The 24,266-nt window shown below is 36.9% G+C and overlaps 1 protein-coding gene across 1 annotated transcript; it reads left to right on the forward strand.

Annotated features, from left to right (window-relative positions):
• Positions 1 to 517: 517 nt before the first annotated feature.
• On the forward strand, positions 518 to 22,934 carry LOC108698964 (uncharacterized protein C14orf132). Its single transcript, XM_018230821.2, has 2 exons — positions 518 to 1,632; positions 20,794 to 22,934. Exons 1-2 carry the CDS (start codon positions 1,606 to 1,608, stop codon positions 21,016 to 21,018), a joined length of 252 nt encoding a protein of 83 aa, XP_018086310.1. The 5' UTR covers positions 518 to 1,605; the 3' UTR covers positions 21,019 to 22,934.
• Positions 22,935 to 24,266: the final 1,332 nt, after the last annotated feature.

Raw genomic sequence — 24,266 nt, forward strand, 5'->3', positions numbered from 1 at the left:
CATTATAAATACAGAGCTGCTAAGCACAGGGAGCACTGTATTTATAGGTGAACGGCCTGGTGCCAAACAAGGGGGGGGGTGAGTACAAAAAAACATAGTGGTTTGTGGGCATTTTTGTACTTTGCATCCTGCACTGCATTTTGAAATTAACCCATCTAGACTGTGTGGCTTATTTAGTAAGCAGTTTGTTGCTCCATTGAAGAAAGTGTGTGGGTGGGGACCTGTCTGGTGTACACTCTAAAGGGTTAATACAGCCAATCTATATAATATTTTTATTTAATTGTTTGTCCTTTTTCATACATTTAAACATAAAAAGAAATTCACACAAAGAAAAATTGCCTTGAAAAATTATTTTTGAAACTGATTAAGAGGCTGAAGCAGTCATTAGTTAAAAAAAAAAAAGATTGATTTTCTTTTAGTAATACAATACTGGCAGGAGAAAGAGAGATATACACGTATGTAAGATAGTGATGCATCTGCTTGTGGAGCCTTGTGGCTCCAGCCTTCTGCACTGAGGAATCATTTGGAAGAGGGGGGCCTCCTGCTTTAGGTCTCCACCAGACCCTCTCAGGGAATGCAGCTGCCCTATAATATTAACTGAGCTATGGAGGTGTTAGTGTACATTTATCTGAAGTATAAATAATGCGCTTTCACCTAAGAGAAAGGTATATTTTTAGCATGTATTTTCCCTTATTGAATTGATCTGTCAAACATGTGGGTGCACATTCTTTAGCAGAACATTTAGTAAATATACAGCAGGCATTCAGATTAGATAAATCATACTTAAAGCATTGTTTATCCTCCTTTGATGTCACTTGGGTGTGGGTTGTCTCCTTGAGAATCAATTATCCCAATGATCTCCAGAATATACTTGAGGGTGGGCTAAAGTGAACGATGCCGTGGATGCAATATCGGCTCTGCCATATAGAATGGATGGTTCAAGTTAGAAATTAAAATCCCACCGACCCTATTGTCCACTTCCAGACTGAAACAGCTTCTGCCTCAAAGTTCCCTGTCAGTACCAATGTTCATTTATACGGTCCCCGAGGAATTTGTGTTTCCATAGGAACAGAGTTAACCATCACATCACTTTAGAAATGAAATCCAGGTCTATCCACGCTGTAGAACATTCTGCCACTGAGTGCACATTCTCTGCCTGGTTTTTCAAATCTCAACGCAAACACAGCTTGAAACCTCACAGACTCCTCCTCGCTACACATGCACATGCAGGCAACAGATCATCCCTGTGGATTAAGGATGTCCCTGGCATGTATAAACGCAGCGTGACAGCCTGGCTGTGATAGGGTTACAGATGTGTGCTATTGTTGCCCCTTAAACAAGTGGCACAACCTGTCACGCAAACAAAAAGAAAACCCAATCTGTCTGATCATTGTTTGTCAGCTTTTAGGGCTTGGGAAATTATGTCTCTGAACATAGACTTCAAGCACTTGCTTGGCAGCATGGATTAAAGAGAGCCCTGCGATCAACAGCCAAGCTACACACTGCCATTGCATATACAGAAAGCAGTAGGAGAATGCTAAACTCAACTGGGGTTACCTGTCAATAGCATCAACTAGATCGCCAGTTCCACCAAGTACCGACACCATGGATCTCTCTTTCATGGCTGCACAGGTAGGATATTCCTTTTAAATATTCAAATATGTATAGACATCTCATATGGCCATATATTGTAACCATGCAACTGTGCACAGAATAGTCTTCTGTAATAGCAGCTTTGGCAAAATATTGCAAAGAATTACTAAATGATTGCTTTTTCAGGGCTCAACTCATTCACCGATGTCAATATATTTAGAGTTTATATATTCTTTTCCCTTAATGGCTATGCTATTTACAATACATTATTCAGTTATCTATCCTTTCCGGGACCTCATTCTTAGATTCCAGAAATCAAACATAAGTAGTTTATAGGCACAAATAGGCAAAATTCATGCTTCAACAAACACTTTTGTAATAAGACAGTCAATACTTTCCTCTTAACCTATTTCGGGGTAAACAGTGTTGTAAGTGCTGTAAGCGATTCTATTCCTCTAGGTGTCACAATGGATAATTGAAGAACTGATGCCATTGCATTGTTTATAGATAGTGCAACCTTTTTAGTTGTGGTTGCCAGGTTGATCATTTCATGGTTGTAATGTGAGTATTTAGTATAAAATAAGTAGCAATACTGTTTGTGGTGCTATGAGGTTTATGCATCGGTTTATGCATCGCTGCACAAAGGAATGCTTAGTGTCAGGGATTCCCTACCCAGGGCAACTGTCAATATAATTCTGATGTACAGGGCACTAGAAGGGCTTGTACTTGTTTACAAATGAATGACACTGGATCCTGATTTGGGTAAGTTCAGAGTTCACTCACTCTCCAAGCCACTCTTTTTCTGTGTTTAGATTTGTATTGGCTGTAAGGCAGCTTACATACATGACAACAGCTATATATGTATGATACAAGATTCCCAATGATATGTAAAAGTGCTGAATACCTTCAAATAATCAAAACAATCTTCTTACCTATCACCTCATGATTTAACCTTCTAAATAGTAAAGGGCGAATTTGCGGTGAATTCCCGCAGCGAAAATTCCGAAATGAACGGACGCCAGCGTCAAAAACGAGATGCCAGCACAGTTTCCCGAATTTTTCACAGTTTCATGAATTTTGCAGGAAATTCGCAAAACGCACCAAATTCGCCCATCACTACTTCTAAACACATCTGCACTACTCTGATTGGAAATAGTTAAAAATATACAAACACCACTCAGCTGGAAGTAAATAATGCCAGATGTTGTTAGATTTGATTTTCTAAGAAGCTGTCAGCTTTATTGGGTTTTGCAAATCACTGGCCTTTAAATGAGCCATATTAACCCATAGCATGCTAAATATACCGTATATGTATGTATGTATGTATATATATATATATATATATACTGTATTTCATATATATATATATATATATATATATATATATATATATATATATATATATATAATATCATACAGAATAAGGTCCGCACTCTCAGGACTTAGGAAAACTAAAAAAATTTATTCACAAAGGAGACTGACGTTTCGACCTCTACAGAGGCCTTTCTCAAAGTACTGATGGATATTACAGAAATGTCTTAAATACACAGAATGGCGGGAAAAAGTCAAATTGGAAAAGACGTGTCAGCACAATCGTCAGTATACGTAACATAATTGGCATACACATATTTAAATACTATACACTCATTCGGTATATCGCTTTTAATAATAACAATAACTCACTAACATTTAAACTCAACCTCTCCTACAATATACATTGTTAAACAAAATAGTTAAAAAATAAAATACTAAGTAACATTCTGTTGCTATTATGGCTATTAAATGCTACCATAGGTGCAGCCAATCATTTAAAAGTTTAATGTTTCAATTAGTATCTAAAACAGAGATAAGATTACAGGTCTTTGTTAAAGTGAACAACCTCAATTTTCATACATACAGCCCTTATAAAATGTCATATAACTGATATAACCCACACTTTAGGACAGAAACATGCACCCGGCCCCACCTTTTGGATACAAAACATTAACTCCTCTCATATGGTAATTAACCCCCACAAACTGGTATTAACCCTTCAATCACAGACTTGATGGTCAGCTCTATTCATGGTGTTAGGACAACCCAGTCAGGGCATATTTGAGCCTAGCTGAATTGAAACCCAATACTGGTATAAAACATTTATTAAATATAACCCAAGATTGGTGTATAAAAAAATTAGTGTATATAAACAAATTAGTTGTCTGTAAGGTTTAACCATAAAAGGTATATATATATTTTTTTTTTTTTTTTTTTTTCCTTTTCCCTTATGCCAAAGGGTGGAATACTGTTGCCTTCCAGCATGGCAGATTCCAAGTAGGCAAAAAGTTGTATACATTACAATTATCATGGTGGAAAAGAAGTACAAGTATAAAAACAGTGCCAAAAAGAAAACTATGTCACTATATTCAGTTTTTTGGGACCTATAAATATCAACATTTTGCAATAAACATTTATTTTCCATATTTTAGGGTCTTGATTGCAGGCACTTTTGCTATTGCTTCTATGGCATTACTGGATTATGATTTGTATTTATAATATAATAATAAAAAATAATATCTGTTTTTCCTCAATTTATTCAAATACATAAAATGAAAATTCTTTCAACTGTACCGAAATGTCTTCAGATATCCCAGCCCTTAATTAATTTTATTTCCTGTTTATAGGCAAGTAATAATTTAGATATACATTTAACGTGCCATTTAGTTATTGATTTGTAATGGTGCTTGATCCAGCTGAATCCAAGTGCCTAGCCAAACCAAACCCCCAAACGACATTTAGTGACTTTAGACCATGTGATTACGGAAACTGCATTTTTTTTAAAGTGTGTTTTGCACACAGAGTTTTTCCCCTGGAATCTCACTAATTTGCAAATGCAAATTAGGATTCTGATTTACCAATATTCATCCAGATCCTTAGTGTTAGATTCTTGATTTGTCTGAATCTGAAAAAAATGTATTTGGTGCTTCCCTAACATAAAAGACTTCCCTTTACTAGCTAGACCACCAGTCAAATCAACTTTTCTTGTAAAAGAGTCGGGATCATGAATTTTTCAAGTAACTCTTGAATTATATAATTAGTGTTATATAAAGTAAAACGAAATGAAAGCATACATACAATAACCTTTAACGAAAAAAAAAAAAGAATGAGAAATTAAATATTTACATTTATGAAATTTTGATTAAGAATGCAAAGCATGAAAGGTCTACATTGTTCACGTTGAGACCACAAGGCTCATGTACAAATGATGAGATATATTCCAAAATGAAAAAACACAAAACCCTGCCTTCCATTAGAGGCCAAAGGAAGTGCAAGGACCTGAATTTTCCCAATATATACAACAATGCCTGGATCTAGCAGTGCTGTTTTCATGAGAAGTAGATGGGGGGCAAGTAGGTATCCCGCACCCTAATTTGTGTATCATTGAGACATGCACAGGTTAGGAAAGTATGGGTGGTAAACTCTTTGCTTCCATTAGCACTGTGCTCCAAACGTTACACTGGATTTTTTTTAGGGATGCACCGAATCCAATATTTTGGATTCGGCCGAACCCCCGAATCCTTTGCAAAAGATTCGGGCGAATACCGAATCCAACCCCTAATTTGCATATGCTAATTAGGGGAGAGAATGGAAAACCATTTTTTACTTCCTTGTTTTGTGACAAAAAGTCATGCGATTTCCCTCCCTGCCCCTCATTTGCATGTGCAAGTTAGGATTCGGATTCGGTTCGGCTGGGCAGAAGGATTCGGCCAAATCCGAATTCTACTGAAAAAGGCAGAATACTGGATTCGGTGCATCCATAGATTTTTTCATCAGAGTGTTCCCATACAATATGGTCCAAGTAGAAACAGCCATTGTTTTGATTGTTGTAATGGATAATATCCAGTGCTCTTGTAACCATCAGTATTGTCAGATATTACTTTGCTGTTGTGTAATTTTGTATTACGTTTTATGTTGCTTATATTTTTTTATGATTAATGTTAAGTGCAGTTAGAAATTTAGTGTCTCAAGGGAAACTAATTTGTGTGGATAAAAACTTCTATAGTGTCCTAGCAATTTAGATGTATCTGGATACAAGCCTATAGGACCTGTATTTTTTAGTATCAGTTTTGGAGTCATGTTAGGTCTGTATAGATAACACACCGTTATCTGTTTAAATTGCATTCATTTGGCGGCTTGAGTCTTCGTGCAATGGCATATTATTCTTGTCTAGATCATAGTATATTGTAAGCAGGTGAGTTAGTATGCCACTTAGTGTTTTAATCTAACCATAGCTCTTGACCTTAGTGTATTATGTTACATACAGTAGAATGACGACCACCCTCCCCCAGGGAAGACACATCTGCAAGGGCTCCCAGGGCACTGTTAAAATCTGCACCCACCCGTGCTTAACAAGTCCCCTTCTGCCAACATCTTCCACACCAGCAGCCTAAAAGGGACATCCGCTGCCTAAAGGAGGAAAAACTGGCTCTCTAGCACACACAGAGCCGGAGAACAAAACGGGCCCTACCTCCTCGAGAGAAGCCGGGGACTCCAGTAGTAGAGGTACCCGGGACCGAGCTGGGGCCTGAACTGCAGGGCAGACTGCTGGCCTGGTGACATGGGGCACCTCGGTGGGAGACTGTGTGCCAAGTGGCGGAGAAGATGGCGGGGTGACAGTAGACTGCATCGGCCTCTCCGGATCACAAGGTGCTTTTTTTTGTGTGTTTTGGGCTTTTTCTACTTTGATTTTTGTTAAGCTATAGACGTCGGAACAACTAAGGTCCAGGTCTATAATTGCCAGACACTCCTTTGGTGCAGCAATCATGCATATCTTACAATAAAGGATGGCTTATTGCACACACTACAGGATCTCGGCCTACTTCGGGAGCCGGATCTTCTGACCGCGGTCTCGCCTGGGGCCAATGGCGTGAAGAGAAGCACTTGGAAACTGTGTATGAGGTCGCGGAAGCACAGAAAGCAAGCAGGAGTCTGTGCTAGGCTAAGAACTAACCCCAGCCGACCCGCTCTCCCATCCATACTACTATCTAAAATCTGCTCCATAGAAAATAAAATAGGCTACATTTGACTCTGTGCTTGTGTCCAGCCACTTTTCACCGCTGTTGAAGTTTGTTGTTATCTGTAATCAGCTACATCACAAAGTGCATTGATGATGTCACTGTCTCCAAGTGCATCACTACACGCCTCAACCAGAACCCGTGGTTCACTGGAGAGGTACATGTGTTACTGAGGGCCCGAAACTCTGCTTTCAGGGAAGGTGACGAAGTCGACCTGAGAACAGCGAGAGCCAAACTTTTGCGTGCCATCAAAGTAGCTAAGCGCGCATACACTCAGAGAATACAAGGCTTCTTCCAGGTGAATGGTGACACACGGCGCATGTGGCAAGGCATCCAGGCTATAAAAAACTACAGGTCAACACCATCTGCCTGTGACAGTGACGCCTCAATTGCAGATGCACTGAACGACTTCTATGCACGGTTTGAAGCATAGAACAACACAGGAATGAGGAAGACCATCGCTCTGCCTAGTGACCAGGCACTGCGTCTGACAGTGGCTGACGTGAGGATGACTCAGGAAAGAGTAAACCCACGGAAGGCTGCAGGACCAGACAATATCCCTGGCAGAGTGCTAAGAGAATGTGCAGATCAGCTGGCAGATGTTTTCACTGACATCTTTAACATCTCCCTGAACACTTCCACTCTCCCGAAGTGCTTCAAAACCACCACCATTGTCCCTGTGCCGGAGAAATCATCAGTGTCCTGCCTCAATGACTACCGTCTTGTGGCACTCACCCCCATCATCATGAAGTGTTTTGAGAAGCTTGTCAAGAAACACATCAAAACCCTGCTGCCACCAGCATTGGACCCCCTACAGTTCGCATACCGTCAAAATCTTTCAACAGACGATGCAATAGCCACCAACCTCCATCTGGCCCTCTCTCATCTGGACAAAAAAGACACCTACGTTCGAATGCTGTTCATAGACTTGAGTTCAGCATTCAAAACTATCATTCCTCAGCATCTGATAGAAAAGCTGAGCCATCTTGGATTGAACACCTCCCTCTGCAGTTGGGTTCTGGACTTCCTGACCGACAGACCTCAGTCATTCAGGATTGGAAACATCATCTCCAGAACCACCACACTGAGCACCGGAGCCCCTCAAGGCTGTGTGCTTAGTCCTCTACTGTTCACTCTGCTGACGCATGACTGTGCAGCCACGCACCACACAAATCACATCATAAAGTTCACTGATGACACAACCGTGGTGGGTCTCATCAGCAATAATGATGAGTCATCATACAGAGAGGAGGTGCAGCGGTTAACAGACTGGTGCAGAGACAACAACCTGTCTCTCAGTGTAGACAAAACAAAGGAGATGGTTGTTGACTTTAGGAAGACTAGGAGTGACCACCTGCCACTGTACAACGATTGCTTTAATGTGGAGATCGTTAAAAGCACCAAATTCCTTGGTGTCCATCTGGCGGAGAACCTCACCTGGTCCCACAACACCAGCTACTTAGCCAAGAAATCCCAACAGTGCCTCTACTTCCTGTGCAAGCTGAGGAAATCCCATCTCCCACCATCATTACTCAAAATCTTCTACAGAGGGACTATTGAGAGCAACCTGAGCAGCTGTATCACTGTCTGGGCTGGGAACTGCATCGTCATGGAGCGCAAGACCCTACAGAGGATAGTGAAGACAGCAGAGAAGATCATAGGTGTCTCTCTTCCTTCCATCACGGATATTTACACCACTCGCTGCATCTGTAAAGCCACCAGCATTGTGGTTGATCCAACACACACTCACTGTTCACACTCCTGCCATCTGGAAAAAGGTACTGAAGCATTAGAGCCCTCACTACCAGACTGTGTAACAGTTTCTTCCCCCAAGCCATATGGCACATGAATACTCAGGGACCAGACAGATCTCTCTCACACTCCATCTGACCTTATTGTATAAATAAATAGCCATTGGATACAATTGTTCTCTATGAGCACATCTGCACTTTATCATGTTCTTACTACTATCATATCACAATGATACACCCATCATGTCTGACGTCTAGCATTATTTACTTAACATATTACATCTGCTGAGTGTGCACTGTCTTGTCCTGTCCCTGCACTGTGCTGTCCTGTCTTGCAGGAGTTGCATATTTTTGCACTTGCACTTTTTGTCTGTTGTCCTGTACATCTATGTTTTGTATAACACTATGGTCCTAGAGGAACGTTTAGTTTCACTGTGTACTGTACAAACGTATATGGATGAAATGACAATAAACTCACTCTTGACTTGACTCTTGACTTGACTCTTGAATTTGTATCTTCTTTAAAGTTCCACTTAGTGGTCCCCTTTGTTAGAATGTAAAGGGATAATTTGTTACGTAGAATGGTAATGATATGTTTAAACATGCATCTATTGGGTTGTATAAGATATGTTTAAGAAAAAGTAATACAAAGGCTTGCACCTAATTTGTATGACAATAAAACAGTGTTTTGATAAATAATGATATAATTGGGTCAAGACAAGAATTTGCTCACTTAGTTTTCTCATTTTCTGTATACCTCAAAATCTAAGACTTCATTAATACATGGACTTACTCCATGCTCATTATAGCCTTGTGTCTGTGTTATGTTAAATGCTGTAACTAAATTAGCCTCTGCAATGTGTTTTGTGAGCCTGGTCTACTTATCTGCTTGGTCACATGATGTGATCTCCACTTTTTTCTTATTAATATCTAATGTCTAAAAGCACCCTGCCTGTGCATCTAATTGCAGAACATTCGGTCTTTATAAATGAAATTCTTCTGTAAAAAGAACTGCCACAGACAGGGCCCAATGATTGGATAATTGAAGTATATAGGTTTTTCATAATGGACACTGTGATATCATTAAACACAATGCACACACTTTCTGTAAGTCCTGAATGGGTGAAACATTTATCAAGAGCTAAATTTATTAAGAGCTAACTAGGCAGTGCTTTTTTTCCATTGTGATAGCAGACATGCCCCCATAAAAAGCACTAAGTTTGCCCAGGAGCAGTAACCCATAGCAATCAATAAAGTGTTTTCAAACAGGTGACCAGTAAATGCTACCTGCGAATTGGTTGCTATAAGTTGCAATAGGTAACTGCACCTGTGCAAACTTAGTAGAAGATTTAGCCCAAACCTGCTTATCCCCCTTATGGTGGTCATGAAATAATTGACAATTTGATGAGTCCTTTCTTGCACACTTTAACCCAAGTTCTTCAAAAGGCAACAAGAAAAGCAGATATACTGTATGTACTTCCTTATTCTTCTCACCAAAAGGTTACTGCATTTTAGAAGTGTGAAAATTCATTAATGAGAATAAGTGCATTACAAGGAGTTACCCTGAAAGACTACTTTGACTAGTGGTAAATATGTTTATTGTAAAATAAAATGTTTATATTAAGGGGTCTATTTATTAAAGATTGAGCTTTGTTTTCTCTAAAAAAATGATAGAGATTTATAATGTCCCAAAGTCGCAAAAAAGTCAAAGTCAATGGCAGAATTCCCTTTAACCATAAGATGTTTTTTGTCTTCCCAATTTTCAGGATTTTTGGGGTGTTTGATGCTGGTTTTAACTCGTAAACGCAATAAATTTGAGATTTTTAAGCCTATAAACTGGAAAAGTTCATTAATACTCAAAATTTTCGATTTGGTTTTTTCAAGTTTAATTATCAGTAAATTAGCCAAATTTGTGGATGGGAGTTAGATCGAGTTTGTTTCTGGTAAAATATTCATATTTTAATATTAAATTAATGTTTTTTTTAAGTAAATAACCCCTTAAAACTACTAAAACACAAAACTTCAGTAGTAACTCTTTTGAAGAAAAAAAACATATAAACTGAAATAACCCATTTTGTTCATTTTAAGCCTTTATTTTCTTTGCTGTAGGCAACTACGTTAACTGATTGCATAGTTTCACCAATGTCCAGAATGCCCCCAGAACATTTACAAATATATTGTATATGACATGTCTCTCTGTAAGATACATTGCACATACTGGTCTCTTTTTCATTGGCTTTCCCTTTCACACAGTGCCATGCCTTGATTCCAAAATGGATGAATAATATAAATCGGCGCTGTCCAACTTCTGTGGTGCAGAGGTCATATTAAGACATACCCTGAAATCCATATGCCTTCTCCTCCCCTGTGGATAACACAGCACCCCCCAGCACATGAATAAACACCTTATGGGCCCCTAACATCAATTTTCAAAAGCTAGCAAACACCCAGAACAAATACCAGGAGAATAGGACAGGCAGAGTATGGCACACACAGGAAGCTTAGGACGAGCAGAGTATGGCACACACAGGGAGTATGGGGCAGACAGATAATGGCACACACAAGCAGAGTATGGCACACACAGGCAGAATATGGCACACACAGGCAGAGTATGACATGGAAAGTATGGCACACAGAGGGAGGAAAACCTATCAGGACCACTCTAAAATGAACAGTTCATACTGTGCTACATTACAGTGACATAGTGCTGGTGTCCCTCCAGCTGTTTTTGTGAGATGTAAACAGGTGAACAATGGGGCAGTTTCAGTCTGGGTCTTAGGTGTGAACAGTAGGGTGTGAACAATAGAGGTGTTACGAGCGTGAACAGTGCAGGGGGATTACATGTGTGAACAATACAGGGGATTATAGTCTGAATATGAGGTATAAACAATGCAGGGTGAATTAATATCAGTATTGATACCTATAAATATTACACAAGGTAAGCACACACAGCAGGCAGACTTTCATGTGGGGGCCACACAGAGGGGGGGGGGGTGGCGGGCCGCCAGTTGTACAGTTTTACAGTTTTTGTAGGGGGGCAGCGCATTCTAGTTACGCCACTGTATATTGCGAACGTTTTTTTCAGATTTTTCTTCTTAATTGCAGTTATTCTGTATATAGTTGCAGTTATTTCTTCTATATTTTATTCTTTATTACGGGGACTTCTTATCAAAAAATGTAACTATTCATATGTATTAGTGTAGCATTCCTTTTAATAATCTAGGTTAAATTATAAATTAAAACTAGAAGCTGGTTTGTTTGTAAATCATTCTCCATACATTCAGTTCATGCACAATTATTGTGTTCACTTCTTTCCTCAACATTTGCATAGGCACTGGCAACACTGGATCCATTTATACTCTGTCATCAGATGTATGGCGGTATTGCATTACATGTGAATCTTTCTTCTTAAGGCTTGCTTGAGGCATATTAATAAATAAAATACATTCTTCTGGAAGTGTCAGTGGGAATAACCATCAATCTTCATGTCCCTTTTTTGCTTACAATATTTGTATTTAAGTTCTGTGTGTTCATATGCAATGAAATTTAAATTTTGCATGGTTCAAAAATATAAATGCTATTTTCCAGTGCATACATTGCTGTAGGGGATAATTTGAACTACAATGTAGAGGATTGTTCCTCCTACAATTAAAACATGGAATAAAGTTCTGCCATAACGCCTTTCAATAGACTTATTATCATCATCATTTATTTATATAGCGCTGTCAAGATACGCAGTGCTTATATTATGATTAATTAGGGGGAAACTTTTGTTTCAGCAACAAGCTGGACAGGTGCAAATGGAACACTCTCTATATAGAGACAAATGGAACATTCTCAACATCCATAGCCCAGATGCAACAATCTAATGACAAGGCAGTGCATATACATTGCACAACAAAGCTTATAGCATTTTAAATAGTAAATGATGGCTAATGCCACCCACCTAATTTGACATTTGAAAGCTGGCGACTTTATGTAGAAGGCAGGGGAAGTTGTATTTTTAAAATTCAATATTAATTCAAAATTTGATAGATTTGCAGAATGTGATTTCACTGTGTCTGTATATGTTTATTTTTTTAAGCAATCAAGTTTTCGAGGTTCAAAGATTTTAAGCACACAATCAAGATTTTCAAGTTTGAAAATTTGAATTCACTTTAATCTACCTCCCCATGTATATTTCACATTACTACTTCTAAACATATGGTTTCTTTTATAACATTTCTGATAGAATAAAAGTTGTTAATGGAAAAATCGCCACAATGCGTAAACGAATGCCTTTGCGCTAACAAACTTTCCTTTGTGCTCATTTTTTGAGATCCCAGAAACTGTTATTAGTGACCGCTTCCATCAGTGGAAAAAAGATTGGGAAGATGATGTGCACACTATATGGAATAAAACGTATAACTAAAAAAGTCACTTTATTTGCTCCAAAAGATTATGCCACCTTCAAGCATGTCTTAAAGAGGTGGTTCACCTTAAAGTAACTTTTAGTATGTTATAGATTAGATAATAATAATGTATAAATAAACCTATAAATAATTCAATTTCCTAGTACACATGTACAGTATTTAGGCTTGGTGCAGCAGTAGGCATTGGACCTCAGCCCATGACTGATGCATTCACAGACATTCCTGCTGTACTGTGCATGCGCCAATCATGGAGGATTCATGTAAGAGGTAAAAAGTTAAGCAACCCCCTAATAAAATTTGTGCAAGAGAATAAGTTCAGCACTTACCTACATTTTGTTTCCTGTAAAACCATATTTGCCAGGTACACATCCTGCTCTGCTACTGCGAAGGGGAACTAATGTGCACAGCTGAAGTAGTAAATTTACATGATGCACCAGATTAAGAGAATGTTCCTATTGTCTTTCAGCTCCCTGCAATAAATGGAATTACTTCTCTCTTACTCTACCCTCGCGCTTTGAATTAATTTTCATATGTGCAAAACTCAGGTACCCGAAAGTCCTCAGGTCTGCATTCAGAATTAGCTACAAGTATTCTACTGTGCAGATTTTTCCCACCACACAATATTTTATCTACCAAGGGTTGCCAGGGTCTTATACATTTGAAAATAGTCAGTTTACAAAAAAAAAAATACATATTTTAAGTTGGAGCTTCTGCAGGCAAAACCTAAATAAGGAATGTATTACATTAGTTTAACATACCCTGTTTTTTAAAACCATGCTGACTATTTGAAAGTACATGCATTTGACAAGAATGATGCCATTCTGTATTCAAACCAGTGATTTCCGGATGCTATGATTTGGATGCACAAGATTCCTAGGGCTTTAACACCTAAGGCTGCATTGGAAGCTTAAGGGCAAATTTATTCACCATGAGTCTGTATTATGCAAAAAAAATAGTAGCACCAGCATCAATGTATGTATGGTATATTTATTTATTTATATTTATTTGTGATAAATACATACGGCGCCCACCCGAGCCTGACTTCCATTTATAGACCCCTAACTTAGAAATGACCTTCTCATGTACATTGCCTGCGTATTTGCACTGTAACAACTGAGCCATGTCCCATAACAGCATTGGAGTAAAAAGCAGCTTAATATATCAGCCAGCCACAATAAAAACATTTTTCAAAAAGGTTGAAGATCAGAAATGCTTCAATTACTCATAAACTGAACCAAGACAGACATGGTAACCATGTGTCACAGATAAAATGGATTAATGCACACAATCAAAGGCATAACAAAACCTCAAAAACAAAGGAATATCCGCTCGTACAGATGAAATCTTTGGAAGTAGAGAGCTTTTTTATCTCATTGCACTACAACATATTTTAATCTTCTTCCATTTAGGGGTTTATAGTTTAGAGAGAGAGAGAGAGAGAGAGAGAGAGAGAGAGAGAGAGAGAGAGAGAGAGAGAGAGAGTATTAGAGAGAGTGAGTATTAGAGAGAAAGAAAACTGGAGGAAAAAAAAGAACACAGTGGAATAAAGGAAGAGCATCAATAAAGCTCAGGGAAAGCTTTACCACTTTTTCAGGTTCAGTGATTCATTTAAAGAATACAGAACACAACCAAATGTATTAACATTAGGGACTGATTTATGAAGTCGGAATGTTTTACATAATGTTTTACTTAATAACATAATGTCATAATAACAGTCCATTGGTACTTAGTGGTAGATGGATTTGTTCCAGCATAGAAATTGTCCACAACCTTTCTGCCTACATTTGATACACATGATACACACTGGAAAGTACAGATTCGAATTCAATCAAACTCGATTTGAGCTTTTTCTGCGAAAAAACTTGAATGTCCGGAAGGCTACAAACATCTCCAAATTGATCCCTGCACCTCTCCCATTGACTTATACAGTAATTCGACAGGTTTTAGGTGGCAAATAGTCTAATTCGAATTCTTAAAGGGCCAGAGTTTGATAGATCTCAAAAATCAAATATGAATTTTTTAAAAAACTTGAATCAAGTTTGGATAACTCCCTGTTTGAATTTTACAGATTTGACCATAAAAAATTAAAAAATTCGAATTTTCAATTTGACTCTTGATAAATCTGCCCCTTAGTGTACAGTGTTTGACTAGTCAAAGCCCAACTCAAACATTTGTCTTTTGATAGATGCCATTATTTTAAACATTTTCCCAGTGGAATTTCTGTGGTTCATGCTATAAACCTGACATCACAATGCTCCCACTAAACTATTTCTGGTGTTTTTTTCACTTAGCACCACTCTCTAGGTGGTGATAGAAATTGCTGACAATTTTGTGTTTCATTTGGTCATAATTCTGTTGCTAATCTTTGGCAAACTCTGTTAAGATCTTAAAGGACCTTCTGATCTTCTAGGTGGTGCTTGAAGGCCATGAACTTAAATATAAAGATAGAAATCAGGGACCCTAAGCAGTATGATATTCCTAGCTTGCTCCTGGTGGATCTAACAGTTATTTGCACATCATAAAGTAAACTTAAGCAGTACGTTTTTTATAACAATTTTTGTAGACCATACTAGGCAACAATGCTTGGGGGAAGAGAGTTTTCAAAGGTCAAATTAGGATTCCTAAGATTTTTCTTGCATTTTCCCAGCAGTTTGCATCATTAAAGTCATATAAAGAAAAAAAACATCCGTCCCAAATCTCCCCTTAGCAATTTCTTTTGGGAAGAGTCATTAAAAAAAATGTATCAAAAATTCTTTCATTTTATATAACAATAAATTGTATGTGGCAGTTATTACATCATGTGTATAATATGTATGTGAAAGAAACCAAGTAAACATTACCAAGTTTGTTACTGCTTAAGAGGGGATCATAATCCTGAAAACATTTAAGATTTTTGCCTTCAAATGGTTATAATGGAACCCTCTCAGGGTTATACATTTACAAGGTTGATAAACCTCAGAAGCTTATATTTAAAATTTATCAGCAAATTATAATGAACTATGGTGAAGAGTATCCCTGTCCCATTTGGGGACTGCTTTTTAAGATCAACAGCACAATAAACTCAGAAATTTGCAGCTCACTTAAGTGAAATCAGCTTTTCTTTGACCCAGTCTATTTTAGGGGGGTATTTATCAAGGGTCAAATTTTGAGGGGTTATAACCCTCGAAATTCGACCATCGAATTGGATTTTTAGCGTATTCGAACGATTCGAATGATTTTTAGCGATCGATCGAAGGATTTCGATTCAACCAAAAAAACTTAGAAAAGTACTCTGGAAGGTCCCCATAGGCTAACATTGCACTTCGGTAGCTTTAATATGGCGAAGTATGAAGTCGAAGTTTTTTTTAAAGAGACAGTACTTCGATTTTTACTTCGAATCGTTTCAATCAAAGTCGAATATAGCCTATTTGATGGTCGAAGAACCCAAAAATTTACTTCGAACTTTTTGAAATTCGAACCATTAACTCGAGCTTAGTAAATCTGCCCCTTAATGTGTACCTGAAAGCACAAAAAGAGAATGTTCTGCTCAGACTGTTATGCTTGAGGATTTTTTTTCCAAACTATTTTGAGATCTAAGATCAAGGTAATGTACATACTTTATACCATATTTATTTTAATAGATAAATATTCAAACTCACACTTACGAGATGGTAACATCAATGTTCTGTCCTATTTAGAGAGGTGTTAGGTTAAATAACAGTTTATTGTACAACAAAACCTGCCAGTTTATGAGGGTTGGGTTCTTATTCATTGGGTTAATGTTGAACATAATGAAAATTTCTCTCTGATATTGTGAAGGGTTTGATTTGACATACTTTTTCTTCTACCATCAGTTTATGCACAGTATGGGACTAGTAAATGGTGTCCTCATTTATACTGCATTTCCCTAAAGGGCCCCTTAGTCATACTGGAGCTTGGCTCCTCTTCTTGAGTCAAAGCCTGATTCCTAGCTTTCCCAAGTTTGGCAACTAGTTGGCAGTGTCGAATAATTTATAAGCTGCGCACACAAGCTCAGGGTCCATTTTGCCAGTCCCCTTATCTGAGCAGGTGGGAAGGGCTTGCAATTGGAACCTAGATGAGGTCAGGTCTAGCTGGTGATAGGCTACTCATTTTAATAGGTCACTCTAGGAGAGATAGATAGTCAGGGCTATTTAGCTGAGCAGCACAGGCTCCACTGAGGAGTTTTGAGTGGGGCTAGTATCCCAAGTACTAACTGCCCAGAAGTAGTAGACTAAGTGTCAGAGGGACATCATTGGAGCTCCACTTAGGGTAAAGGCCAACAGTTAGGAGTGTCTCTGTCTATGGTGTATATTCTCTCCTTTACCCTGCAGGGATTTATACTTACCATTGGTACTGTGCTTATCCACTGATGTTCTATGTTTTATCACTGATTGGTTTTGGTTTATGTCCAAAGAACCACGGGTGCTCATTCTTTCAAAATACTACTGATTACAGTGTATCACAATCTGCCTCCACACCATTGCAAGGGCTCACGCCTTGGAAATTGGGGTGATCTGGAGGAAATATAGGGGTAAAGCTAGTTAGAGTTACAGTGTTATACTAAGTCTTCTCTGCCTAAAGCAAATTGATATTTTGCAATATTTAGCTTAGTAATGGGAATCAATAAGGATTTTCCCATCTCTACACCAAGTCCATTGTTAATCAGGGATTACTTGTTATTTCAGAATATTTGTATAATATGAACCAATGTCACCTTTAATGACTTATTGTAATGTCATTAAGTGGCCACTAATGGATGCAGTTGGTTTCTGCAATATATAGCCATGGTAATGCTTATTGAAAGGTTATCTAAATAATAAAATATGTTTTCAGAATGACCTTAGTGATTTTTAGTTTGTGTGGCAGCAAAACCGAGAAATTATTTAAATACTTCCCAGAAAAACAAGTCATGTTCTGTACAGTTCCATCAATAAATTGCAATTAAATGTTACCTAGGAAATGAATTCCATAAATTGCTATTTATTTATGGGTTGTTTGATAGGACAGGTTCTTTGTATAATAATAGCAAACATTTAATGATATTTTTCCTGCTTCTATCCTGGTCACTAGATACATTACAATAATAATAAATGAAAATACATAAAGAAAATAGAAGTAATATTAAAAATAAAATAAAAAAACATAAGTACTGTATGTTCTTTTTGTTGGGATTAGACTACATGGATATTATCTGATCCAAAGACGGTGTGTGATTTTGCAGGCAGTGAGTATCTGTTGTATGCTCAATAAGTATTGTATTGAGACTGTTTGTAATAGATGAATTAGAAAAATAAACTAACATTATAAGGGAAATACAGCAAGTTTAGGTTAAGATTGTTTGTTAAATTTCTAGGCTGACTTCATTTACTGTATTTTTAATTATTTTTGCAAACATCATTATTGCTTCAGGTTCATAATATAGGGCAGAGAAGCAACGAGAAACATCATTTGGGGGGGGTGTTATAGAATTTCCCAATGACCTTTGGCAACAACAATTCCTATTCCTAGATAATTCCAATTCCTAGATAATAACCACATATGGGAAATTGGGGGAATAATCTATATAAAAATGTTCAACAGGCCTAGTCACTTTCTATAAGACTTAAAATTATATGTTGCCATCGGAAATATAAAAATGGACAATGCAAAAAAGTGCCAGGAGACAGGACTCAATAGAGGCCATGGATTTATGCCAAACTACCTACATCCAGAATTATCTGTACCCAAACCGCCTGACATTAAAAAATGGGAAAGAAAAGCTTCTTCCTTACTGCTAGTATGTCTCCAGCTTGGGGCAGGGGATGGCAGCCAACATGCATTGTGGGTGTGCTTGCTTATTTAAAAATCCCTGACAACAGATGAAATATCTTCTCTCTTTTCTGCTACAGCGTCTGAGCTGCTGCTTTTGCCATTAAAATGTAAGTCCCGGTATTAATAGGAGGAATCAAAATTGGCTGGAGGGTGAACTTTAAACCTTTCTCCTGCCAATCCAATTTCCACTACCCATTTTGGTACCTAAACTTTGTGGGCATAAGCAGCAGTGTCAAAAGCTGAAGCAGACATGAAAGAAAATGTTCATTTCATAGTCAGCAATGTTGTCAGGAATGTTTAAAGCCAGGCAGGCAGTTTCTTTCCTATCCCCAAATGGCCAATGACCACAATCAGAACAGCTAGAAATTGCCTATACACCAGCAGGTCAGTAAGCGAGCAGGTTATTTTTTTGTGAAAATAGAACATGATGTGGGAGAAGAGATATGGTGGATAAGAAAAATGAAAGGGCCGAAGAATGTGTTGAACAGAAAAGGGAAAATGGGATCAAAGAAAGTTATTGAGAACGGAAGAAGAAACTGGAGTATACAGAAAGGGATAGCAAATAAATATAGAGAATATGGTGAATAATAAACTGGATATGCTAGTGGAATGGGGAAAGAAAAATGTTAGAATAAATAAGACATCCTGGGATATGAAAAATAAGTAAGAGAAACAAAGAAAAAAGGGAAAGTGGAGAAAGCTGAGAAGACACAGACATAAAAGGCAAACAAAGAAAAGCAGAAAGCACTAAGCAACAAAATAGAATGTGAATATTGTGTTTTGTAAGTCAATAAATAATATTGTTGTGGACTTGTGATTCTTATTGCTTTGTGCCTAGAAGTGACCGTGTCAGTGGCACAACAGCAGCACAGTGGTCAAATTGTACCTTAATTATAATCTGACTGATCATTTTCTTGGGGTAATTTGCGGTATCAATGCCCACTGTAGATTACTTTTATGTGCTTGGGGTACCAGTATTCACTGTCTTTTATTGTATAACCTGCTTGTGATGCCACAATCCCATTTATTACCCCATATCTTTACATCAACCTGTGTGTGGTGACCTTTAGTATCCCCAAACAAAAATTTTCACACTCCGCCTATGCAACTGTTTTTAATTTTAATCTCTAGTGCGGCTTTCATTTTTATTGTGAAAACATGAATGGGATTGACCAAACAGTTGTAATAATTGGCATTACTCCCAGTAAACATTGCCTACCCTTTAACAAAGTCTATTTAATTAATGGTAAATGGAAATAATCTACAGCATTAGCAAAAGTGCCAAACAGTTCTGATTTGCAACTTAATTTGTAGTTGAACAATGACTTGTGCCAAGTCAAAAACTCAACAACCGTGACTGAGTAGCCAAAAAGATTTATTTTTACTGTCAAAGCTGCTAGCAACATAATAAAATATTTACATGTTATGTTACAAGTTAGAAAGAGAAAAAAAATGCATAAATAAGAAGAAAAATGTACATTTGGTAATGCTGCTTTTTCACTAGCTAGTTATTACAATATGACTTTTAGATGCACATAGCACATTATTTTTTTAATAATAAAAGTACCAAAGTATAAAATAAGTCTAATAACCCATAGCAACCAATTAGATATTTGCTTTCAGCCATGTAACCAGCAGCTATGTGCTAGTTGACTGCGCCACATTAATTCCAATAATAGTAAATTGGAAGGTATATTTGGGCATTTTGTCGCCCGACTTGCGAGTACAATTTAATGCGAGTAGCCTGCTGCTCCATGTGCACTTGAATAAACCACTGCATCAATTATTGGCCTTTTTTGCATTTAACATGGTTTGCTCTCTATACAGCATTAAGGTAGTCTTTTGACTTTCTGAAAAAATATGTCAAAACATGCACACAAATTAATTTTGTATAACACTCCCATGGAACTATTAGAATGCATTTGAAATGAATGTCAGATTGGCTTCCTATTTGTTGATACATGGGGTTTCATAAAGAAACTTTTGTCATCTTTACTTTAAGTTAAAGTCTATTTGTGTAACCTATGTTATAGAACTATTTTGCATTACAAGCTAGCCTTTTGTTGAATTTAACCATCTTATAGCTTTTCCGTTGTTTCTTTCTACAGTCAACATTTTTAATATTCAAAGCACAGGCCAATACTCTTCCTAATATTGTACCATTGAATTTTACAGCTTCCTGTAATGGGAGGAGCTTTTATGGATTCGCCTAATGATGACTTTGCAACAGAATACTCCTTATTTAACTCATCAGCTAATGTGCATGCAGCTGCGTCAGTTCAGAACCAACCAGAAGAGCCACCTCGCTCCTCAAATGACGCCATTTTGTTATGGATTGCAATAATTGCCACAATTGGTAATATTGTCGTTGTTGGAGTGGTGTATGCCTTCACCTTCTAAGAAGACAAAAAACTACAGACATATGCCATGTGAAGGCATAAACAGTATTTTTTTTATTAATGTGCCCATGATGTTTATTATTTAAGTGCTGTCCAGCCTAAAACAAAACAGTATTAAACATTTAGGAAATGGAGAGATGTAACACAGTGAAAAATAAGGTAAAGTGCTTCTCGGTTGCATTTACTTTGTTGGCAAACAGCGTGTACACCCCTGCATCATCGACAGAAATTGATCTACTAAAAAGAAAAATATATATCCTAGAGTTTGCTGTATATATGCTCATTGTTTCTACTGTCAACATAATTTTATAACCTTGTACTATTGAAGTTTCATGGAAAGAAAAGTGTGAGAAGTGATAACCTAGAACCAATATATTTTGTGTGTTTATAGATTTTAATGAGCAAGACGTCCAGCTGTACGAAGAAGAAAAGAACATGTGTACAGGTCTAATTAGTTGATTACACAGCACTTGGAAATATGTTATGGTAAATACAGGGTATGAAATGTAATAACTTAACCCTTGTATTAAGCCATGGCAATGCAGTGAAACAGATGTACACATTAACAAGGGCTTTGTATCTGGAGAATGTTTCTTTTTATTTTCTTATTTTTATGTTCATAATTGTTTAGTAGACAGAGATGAAGTATTTTGCTTCATGATGACTAGCCATTTCACTTGGATTTATGGATTTACTTTGACGTGATTTCACCTTGGCGGAAGAAACTCAGGATTTCACTTTTTTGGTTATTATTCAGGATGCGATTCCCAAAACTCCTCATTTTGGGAATCGGCAGAATGCTGAATCCTTGGTAAAAGATTCATCCAAATTCTAATCCAAACCTGAACCCCAATTTGCAAATTTAAATTTGAGCTTATCCCGAACAATTTAAAAAATCTAAAATAATAATGTGGTATCCAGTGCTTTAAAGCTATATGAGTTTAAGGGTTCAGATTCAGTCTGGCTTAGGTCTAATTTGCCTAAAATTGAATCCTACTAAAAGTGTTGGGATTCAGTTCAGTCCTAAAACCAATCCTGAATTTGGTGCATCCCTATTTATGAAACAGATACTGTATACTCTGGGCTTTATTTTATTCTAGCTTATGTATACCAAAGATTCTCCTTTATAAAAATAGCACTGAACTATCAGAACACATAGTAACATGTCAGGCTCCACTTCACATGATAAAATCAACAGATGGCTGTACATGGGCTGGTATTGGCTGCCAACTTTTGTTTGATAAACTAAAGAGCCCCTGTCTTACATTGGAGGTACCAATTTCAGTTTTTATCTACCAAAGCCAATATCATTCAGAATTCTTAATATCCATTGTTTATAAAGACTTTCATCAAGTCACTCCCTTAGTCAATGGAGATTACAAAATAATTTTCCTATCATATTCACAACGGAAAGGTCAATTTCATTAAGAGCATGAAATGAGAAGTGGAAGGAAAATGTTCTCCAAAATATAGATGGATGGTCAAATCTTTATGTAATAAGACTTTCTAGTGTATAGTATTTGATGTGCAACATACTTTCCTTATAACTTTTCTGTATAAAGAGGAAATAAACCATTCATACATAGAATTTAGCATTTCTGTAATTTCCCCATGAATACAAAGTAAAATTTAAGGCTTTAGAAAACTTCTTTACATCATCTGTATATATACATAATAAATATATACGCAAGACTTTGCATTGTATGATTCCGTTTAAACCTGGGGGAATATGTTGAGGGACGTTGTAAAGTAGCTTCAAGTACAAAAAACATTACTTTTGAAAGAAATAACTGAAAATGAATTCTGCATATTTATCTTGCTACATTATTTACTGTCCATTTACAGAATTAATGTTAATGCTACTTATTAAGTTTATATATATATACATTTAAGATGTTTAATTAATAGTATAACTTTACCACCAAGTGACCTTCAATAATTGTCTGCTATTGTTCACTTTATGGGCCCTCCTCTTTTCTTTTGATATTTTATAGTACCAAGTCCTTTAAAGAACTGCCAGGAGACCTTGTGCCTGACTTTTCATTTGCGGGGGAATAAAATAAAAGCCATTACTGGAAAAACATTACAATTTGCCATTACAATAGAAATGTTGTGAACCCACAAAGGTATTTGGAAACTTTGCAGATTTAATCTATTCCCATGTGCAATGTGTGTAATTATAATATAATATTTATAATTCTTACTCGAAAAGGTATTTTGTGATATAAAAAACACATTTTAGCAGGTCTTTACAAAAAGTGCTATGCTTTGTAATGTATTGTAACAATAATAAATTGTGGAATATAAATTCTATTTTTTACGCATTTTTATTTTTGTAATGTCTGTTTTTAATTGACATTTTTACTTCTGACTTTTGGGTTTCAGAAGTAACTGCAATCTTTAGCAACTGTTTTAATTTGTCTTCAGCTTTAGATGCACATAAAATAGGGAATGATATCTTTAATCTTGGTAGGGTAACTATGAGTTAAGGAGGGATGGTTGCTTTGTGTGTTTGGTATGTGGTTAGTTTTGGAAAATGGATCCACTTACAAATACTTGTCAAACTTGGGACCAGCAAATGTGCATTCTACAAATCATTTTTTAACCATTTGTAGCAATTTTGCCCCGATCAGTGGCATTTCCAAATACTTTAACTATACTATACCTACTTTACTTGGTGCTCCCACAAGTATATAGATACTATAGAACTTCTTAAATACTTAGCTTATACTATATAATGCAATTTCCTTACAATTACAGTTCTATATACAGATATGGGATCCATTATCAGGAAACAAGTTATCCAGAAAGATACAAATTACTGGATGGCCATCTACCATAGACTCCATTTTAATAAAATAATTCTAATTTTTTAAAATGATTTCCTTTTTCTCTGTAATAATAAAACACTGCCTTGTTATTCATCCCAACTAAGATATAATTAATCCTTATTGGAAGCAAAATAATCCTATTGGCTTTAATTAATGCTTAAATGTATTTTTTTTTTGTAGACTTAAGGCATGGAGATACAAATTATGGAAAGAACCCTTATCCAGAAAACCACAGGTCCCAAGCATTCTGGATAGCAGGTCCCATACATGTACTAAAACCATACAAGGATCAGAAGAGTGTGCCATACACACAACTCAGTGGCCGCATTGGCTTAGAAGTTTTGTTTTATACTAGTACCATTTTACTGAAAACAACTGAATAAATTAAATGTAACTTTTTTTACACTAATGGGCAGAT

Source organism: Xenopus laevis, chromosome 8L (genome assembly GCF_017654675.1).
Source record: "Xenopus laevis strain J_2021 chromosome 8L, Xenopus_laevis_v10.1, whole genome shotgun sequence".
In the NCBI taxonomy this organism is placed as follows: Eukaryota; Metazoa; Chordata; class Amphibia; order Anura; family Pipidae; genus Xenopus; species Xenopus laevis.

What these genes read in the sequence shown, in the direction of transcription:
- LOC108698964 (XM_018230821.2), top strand. Translation starts at nt 1,606, where the DNA reads ATGGATCTCTCTTTCATGGCTGCACAG. An exon ending in TCTCTTTCATGGCTGCACAG is followed by an intron (nt 1,633 to 20,793) that starts GTAGGATATTCC and finishes TGAATTTTACAG; the next exon opens with CTTCCTGTAATGGGAGGAGC.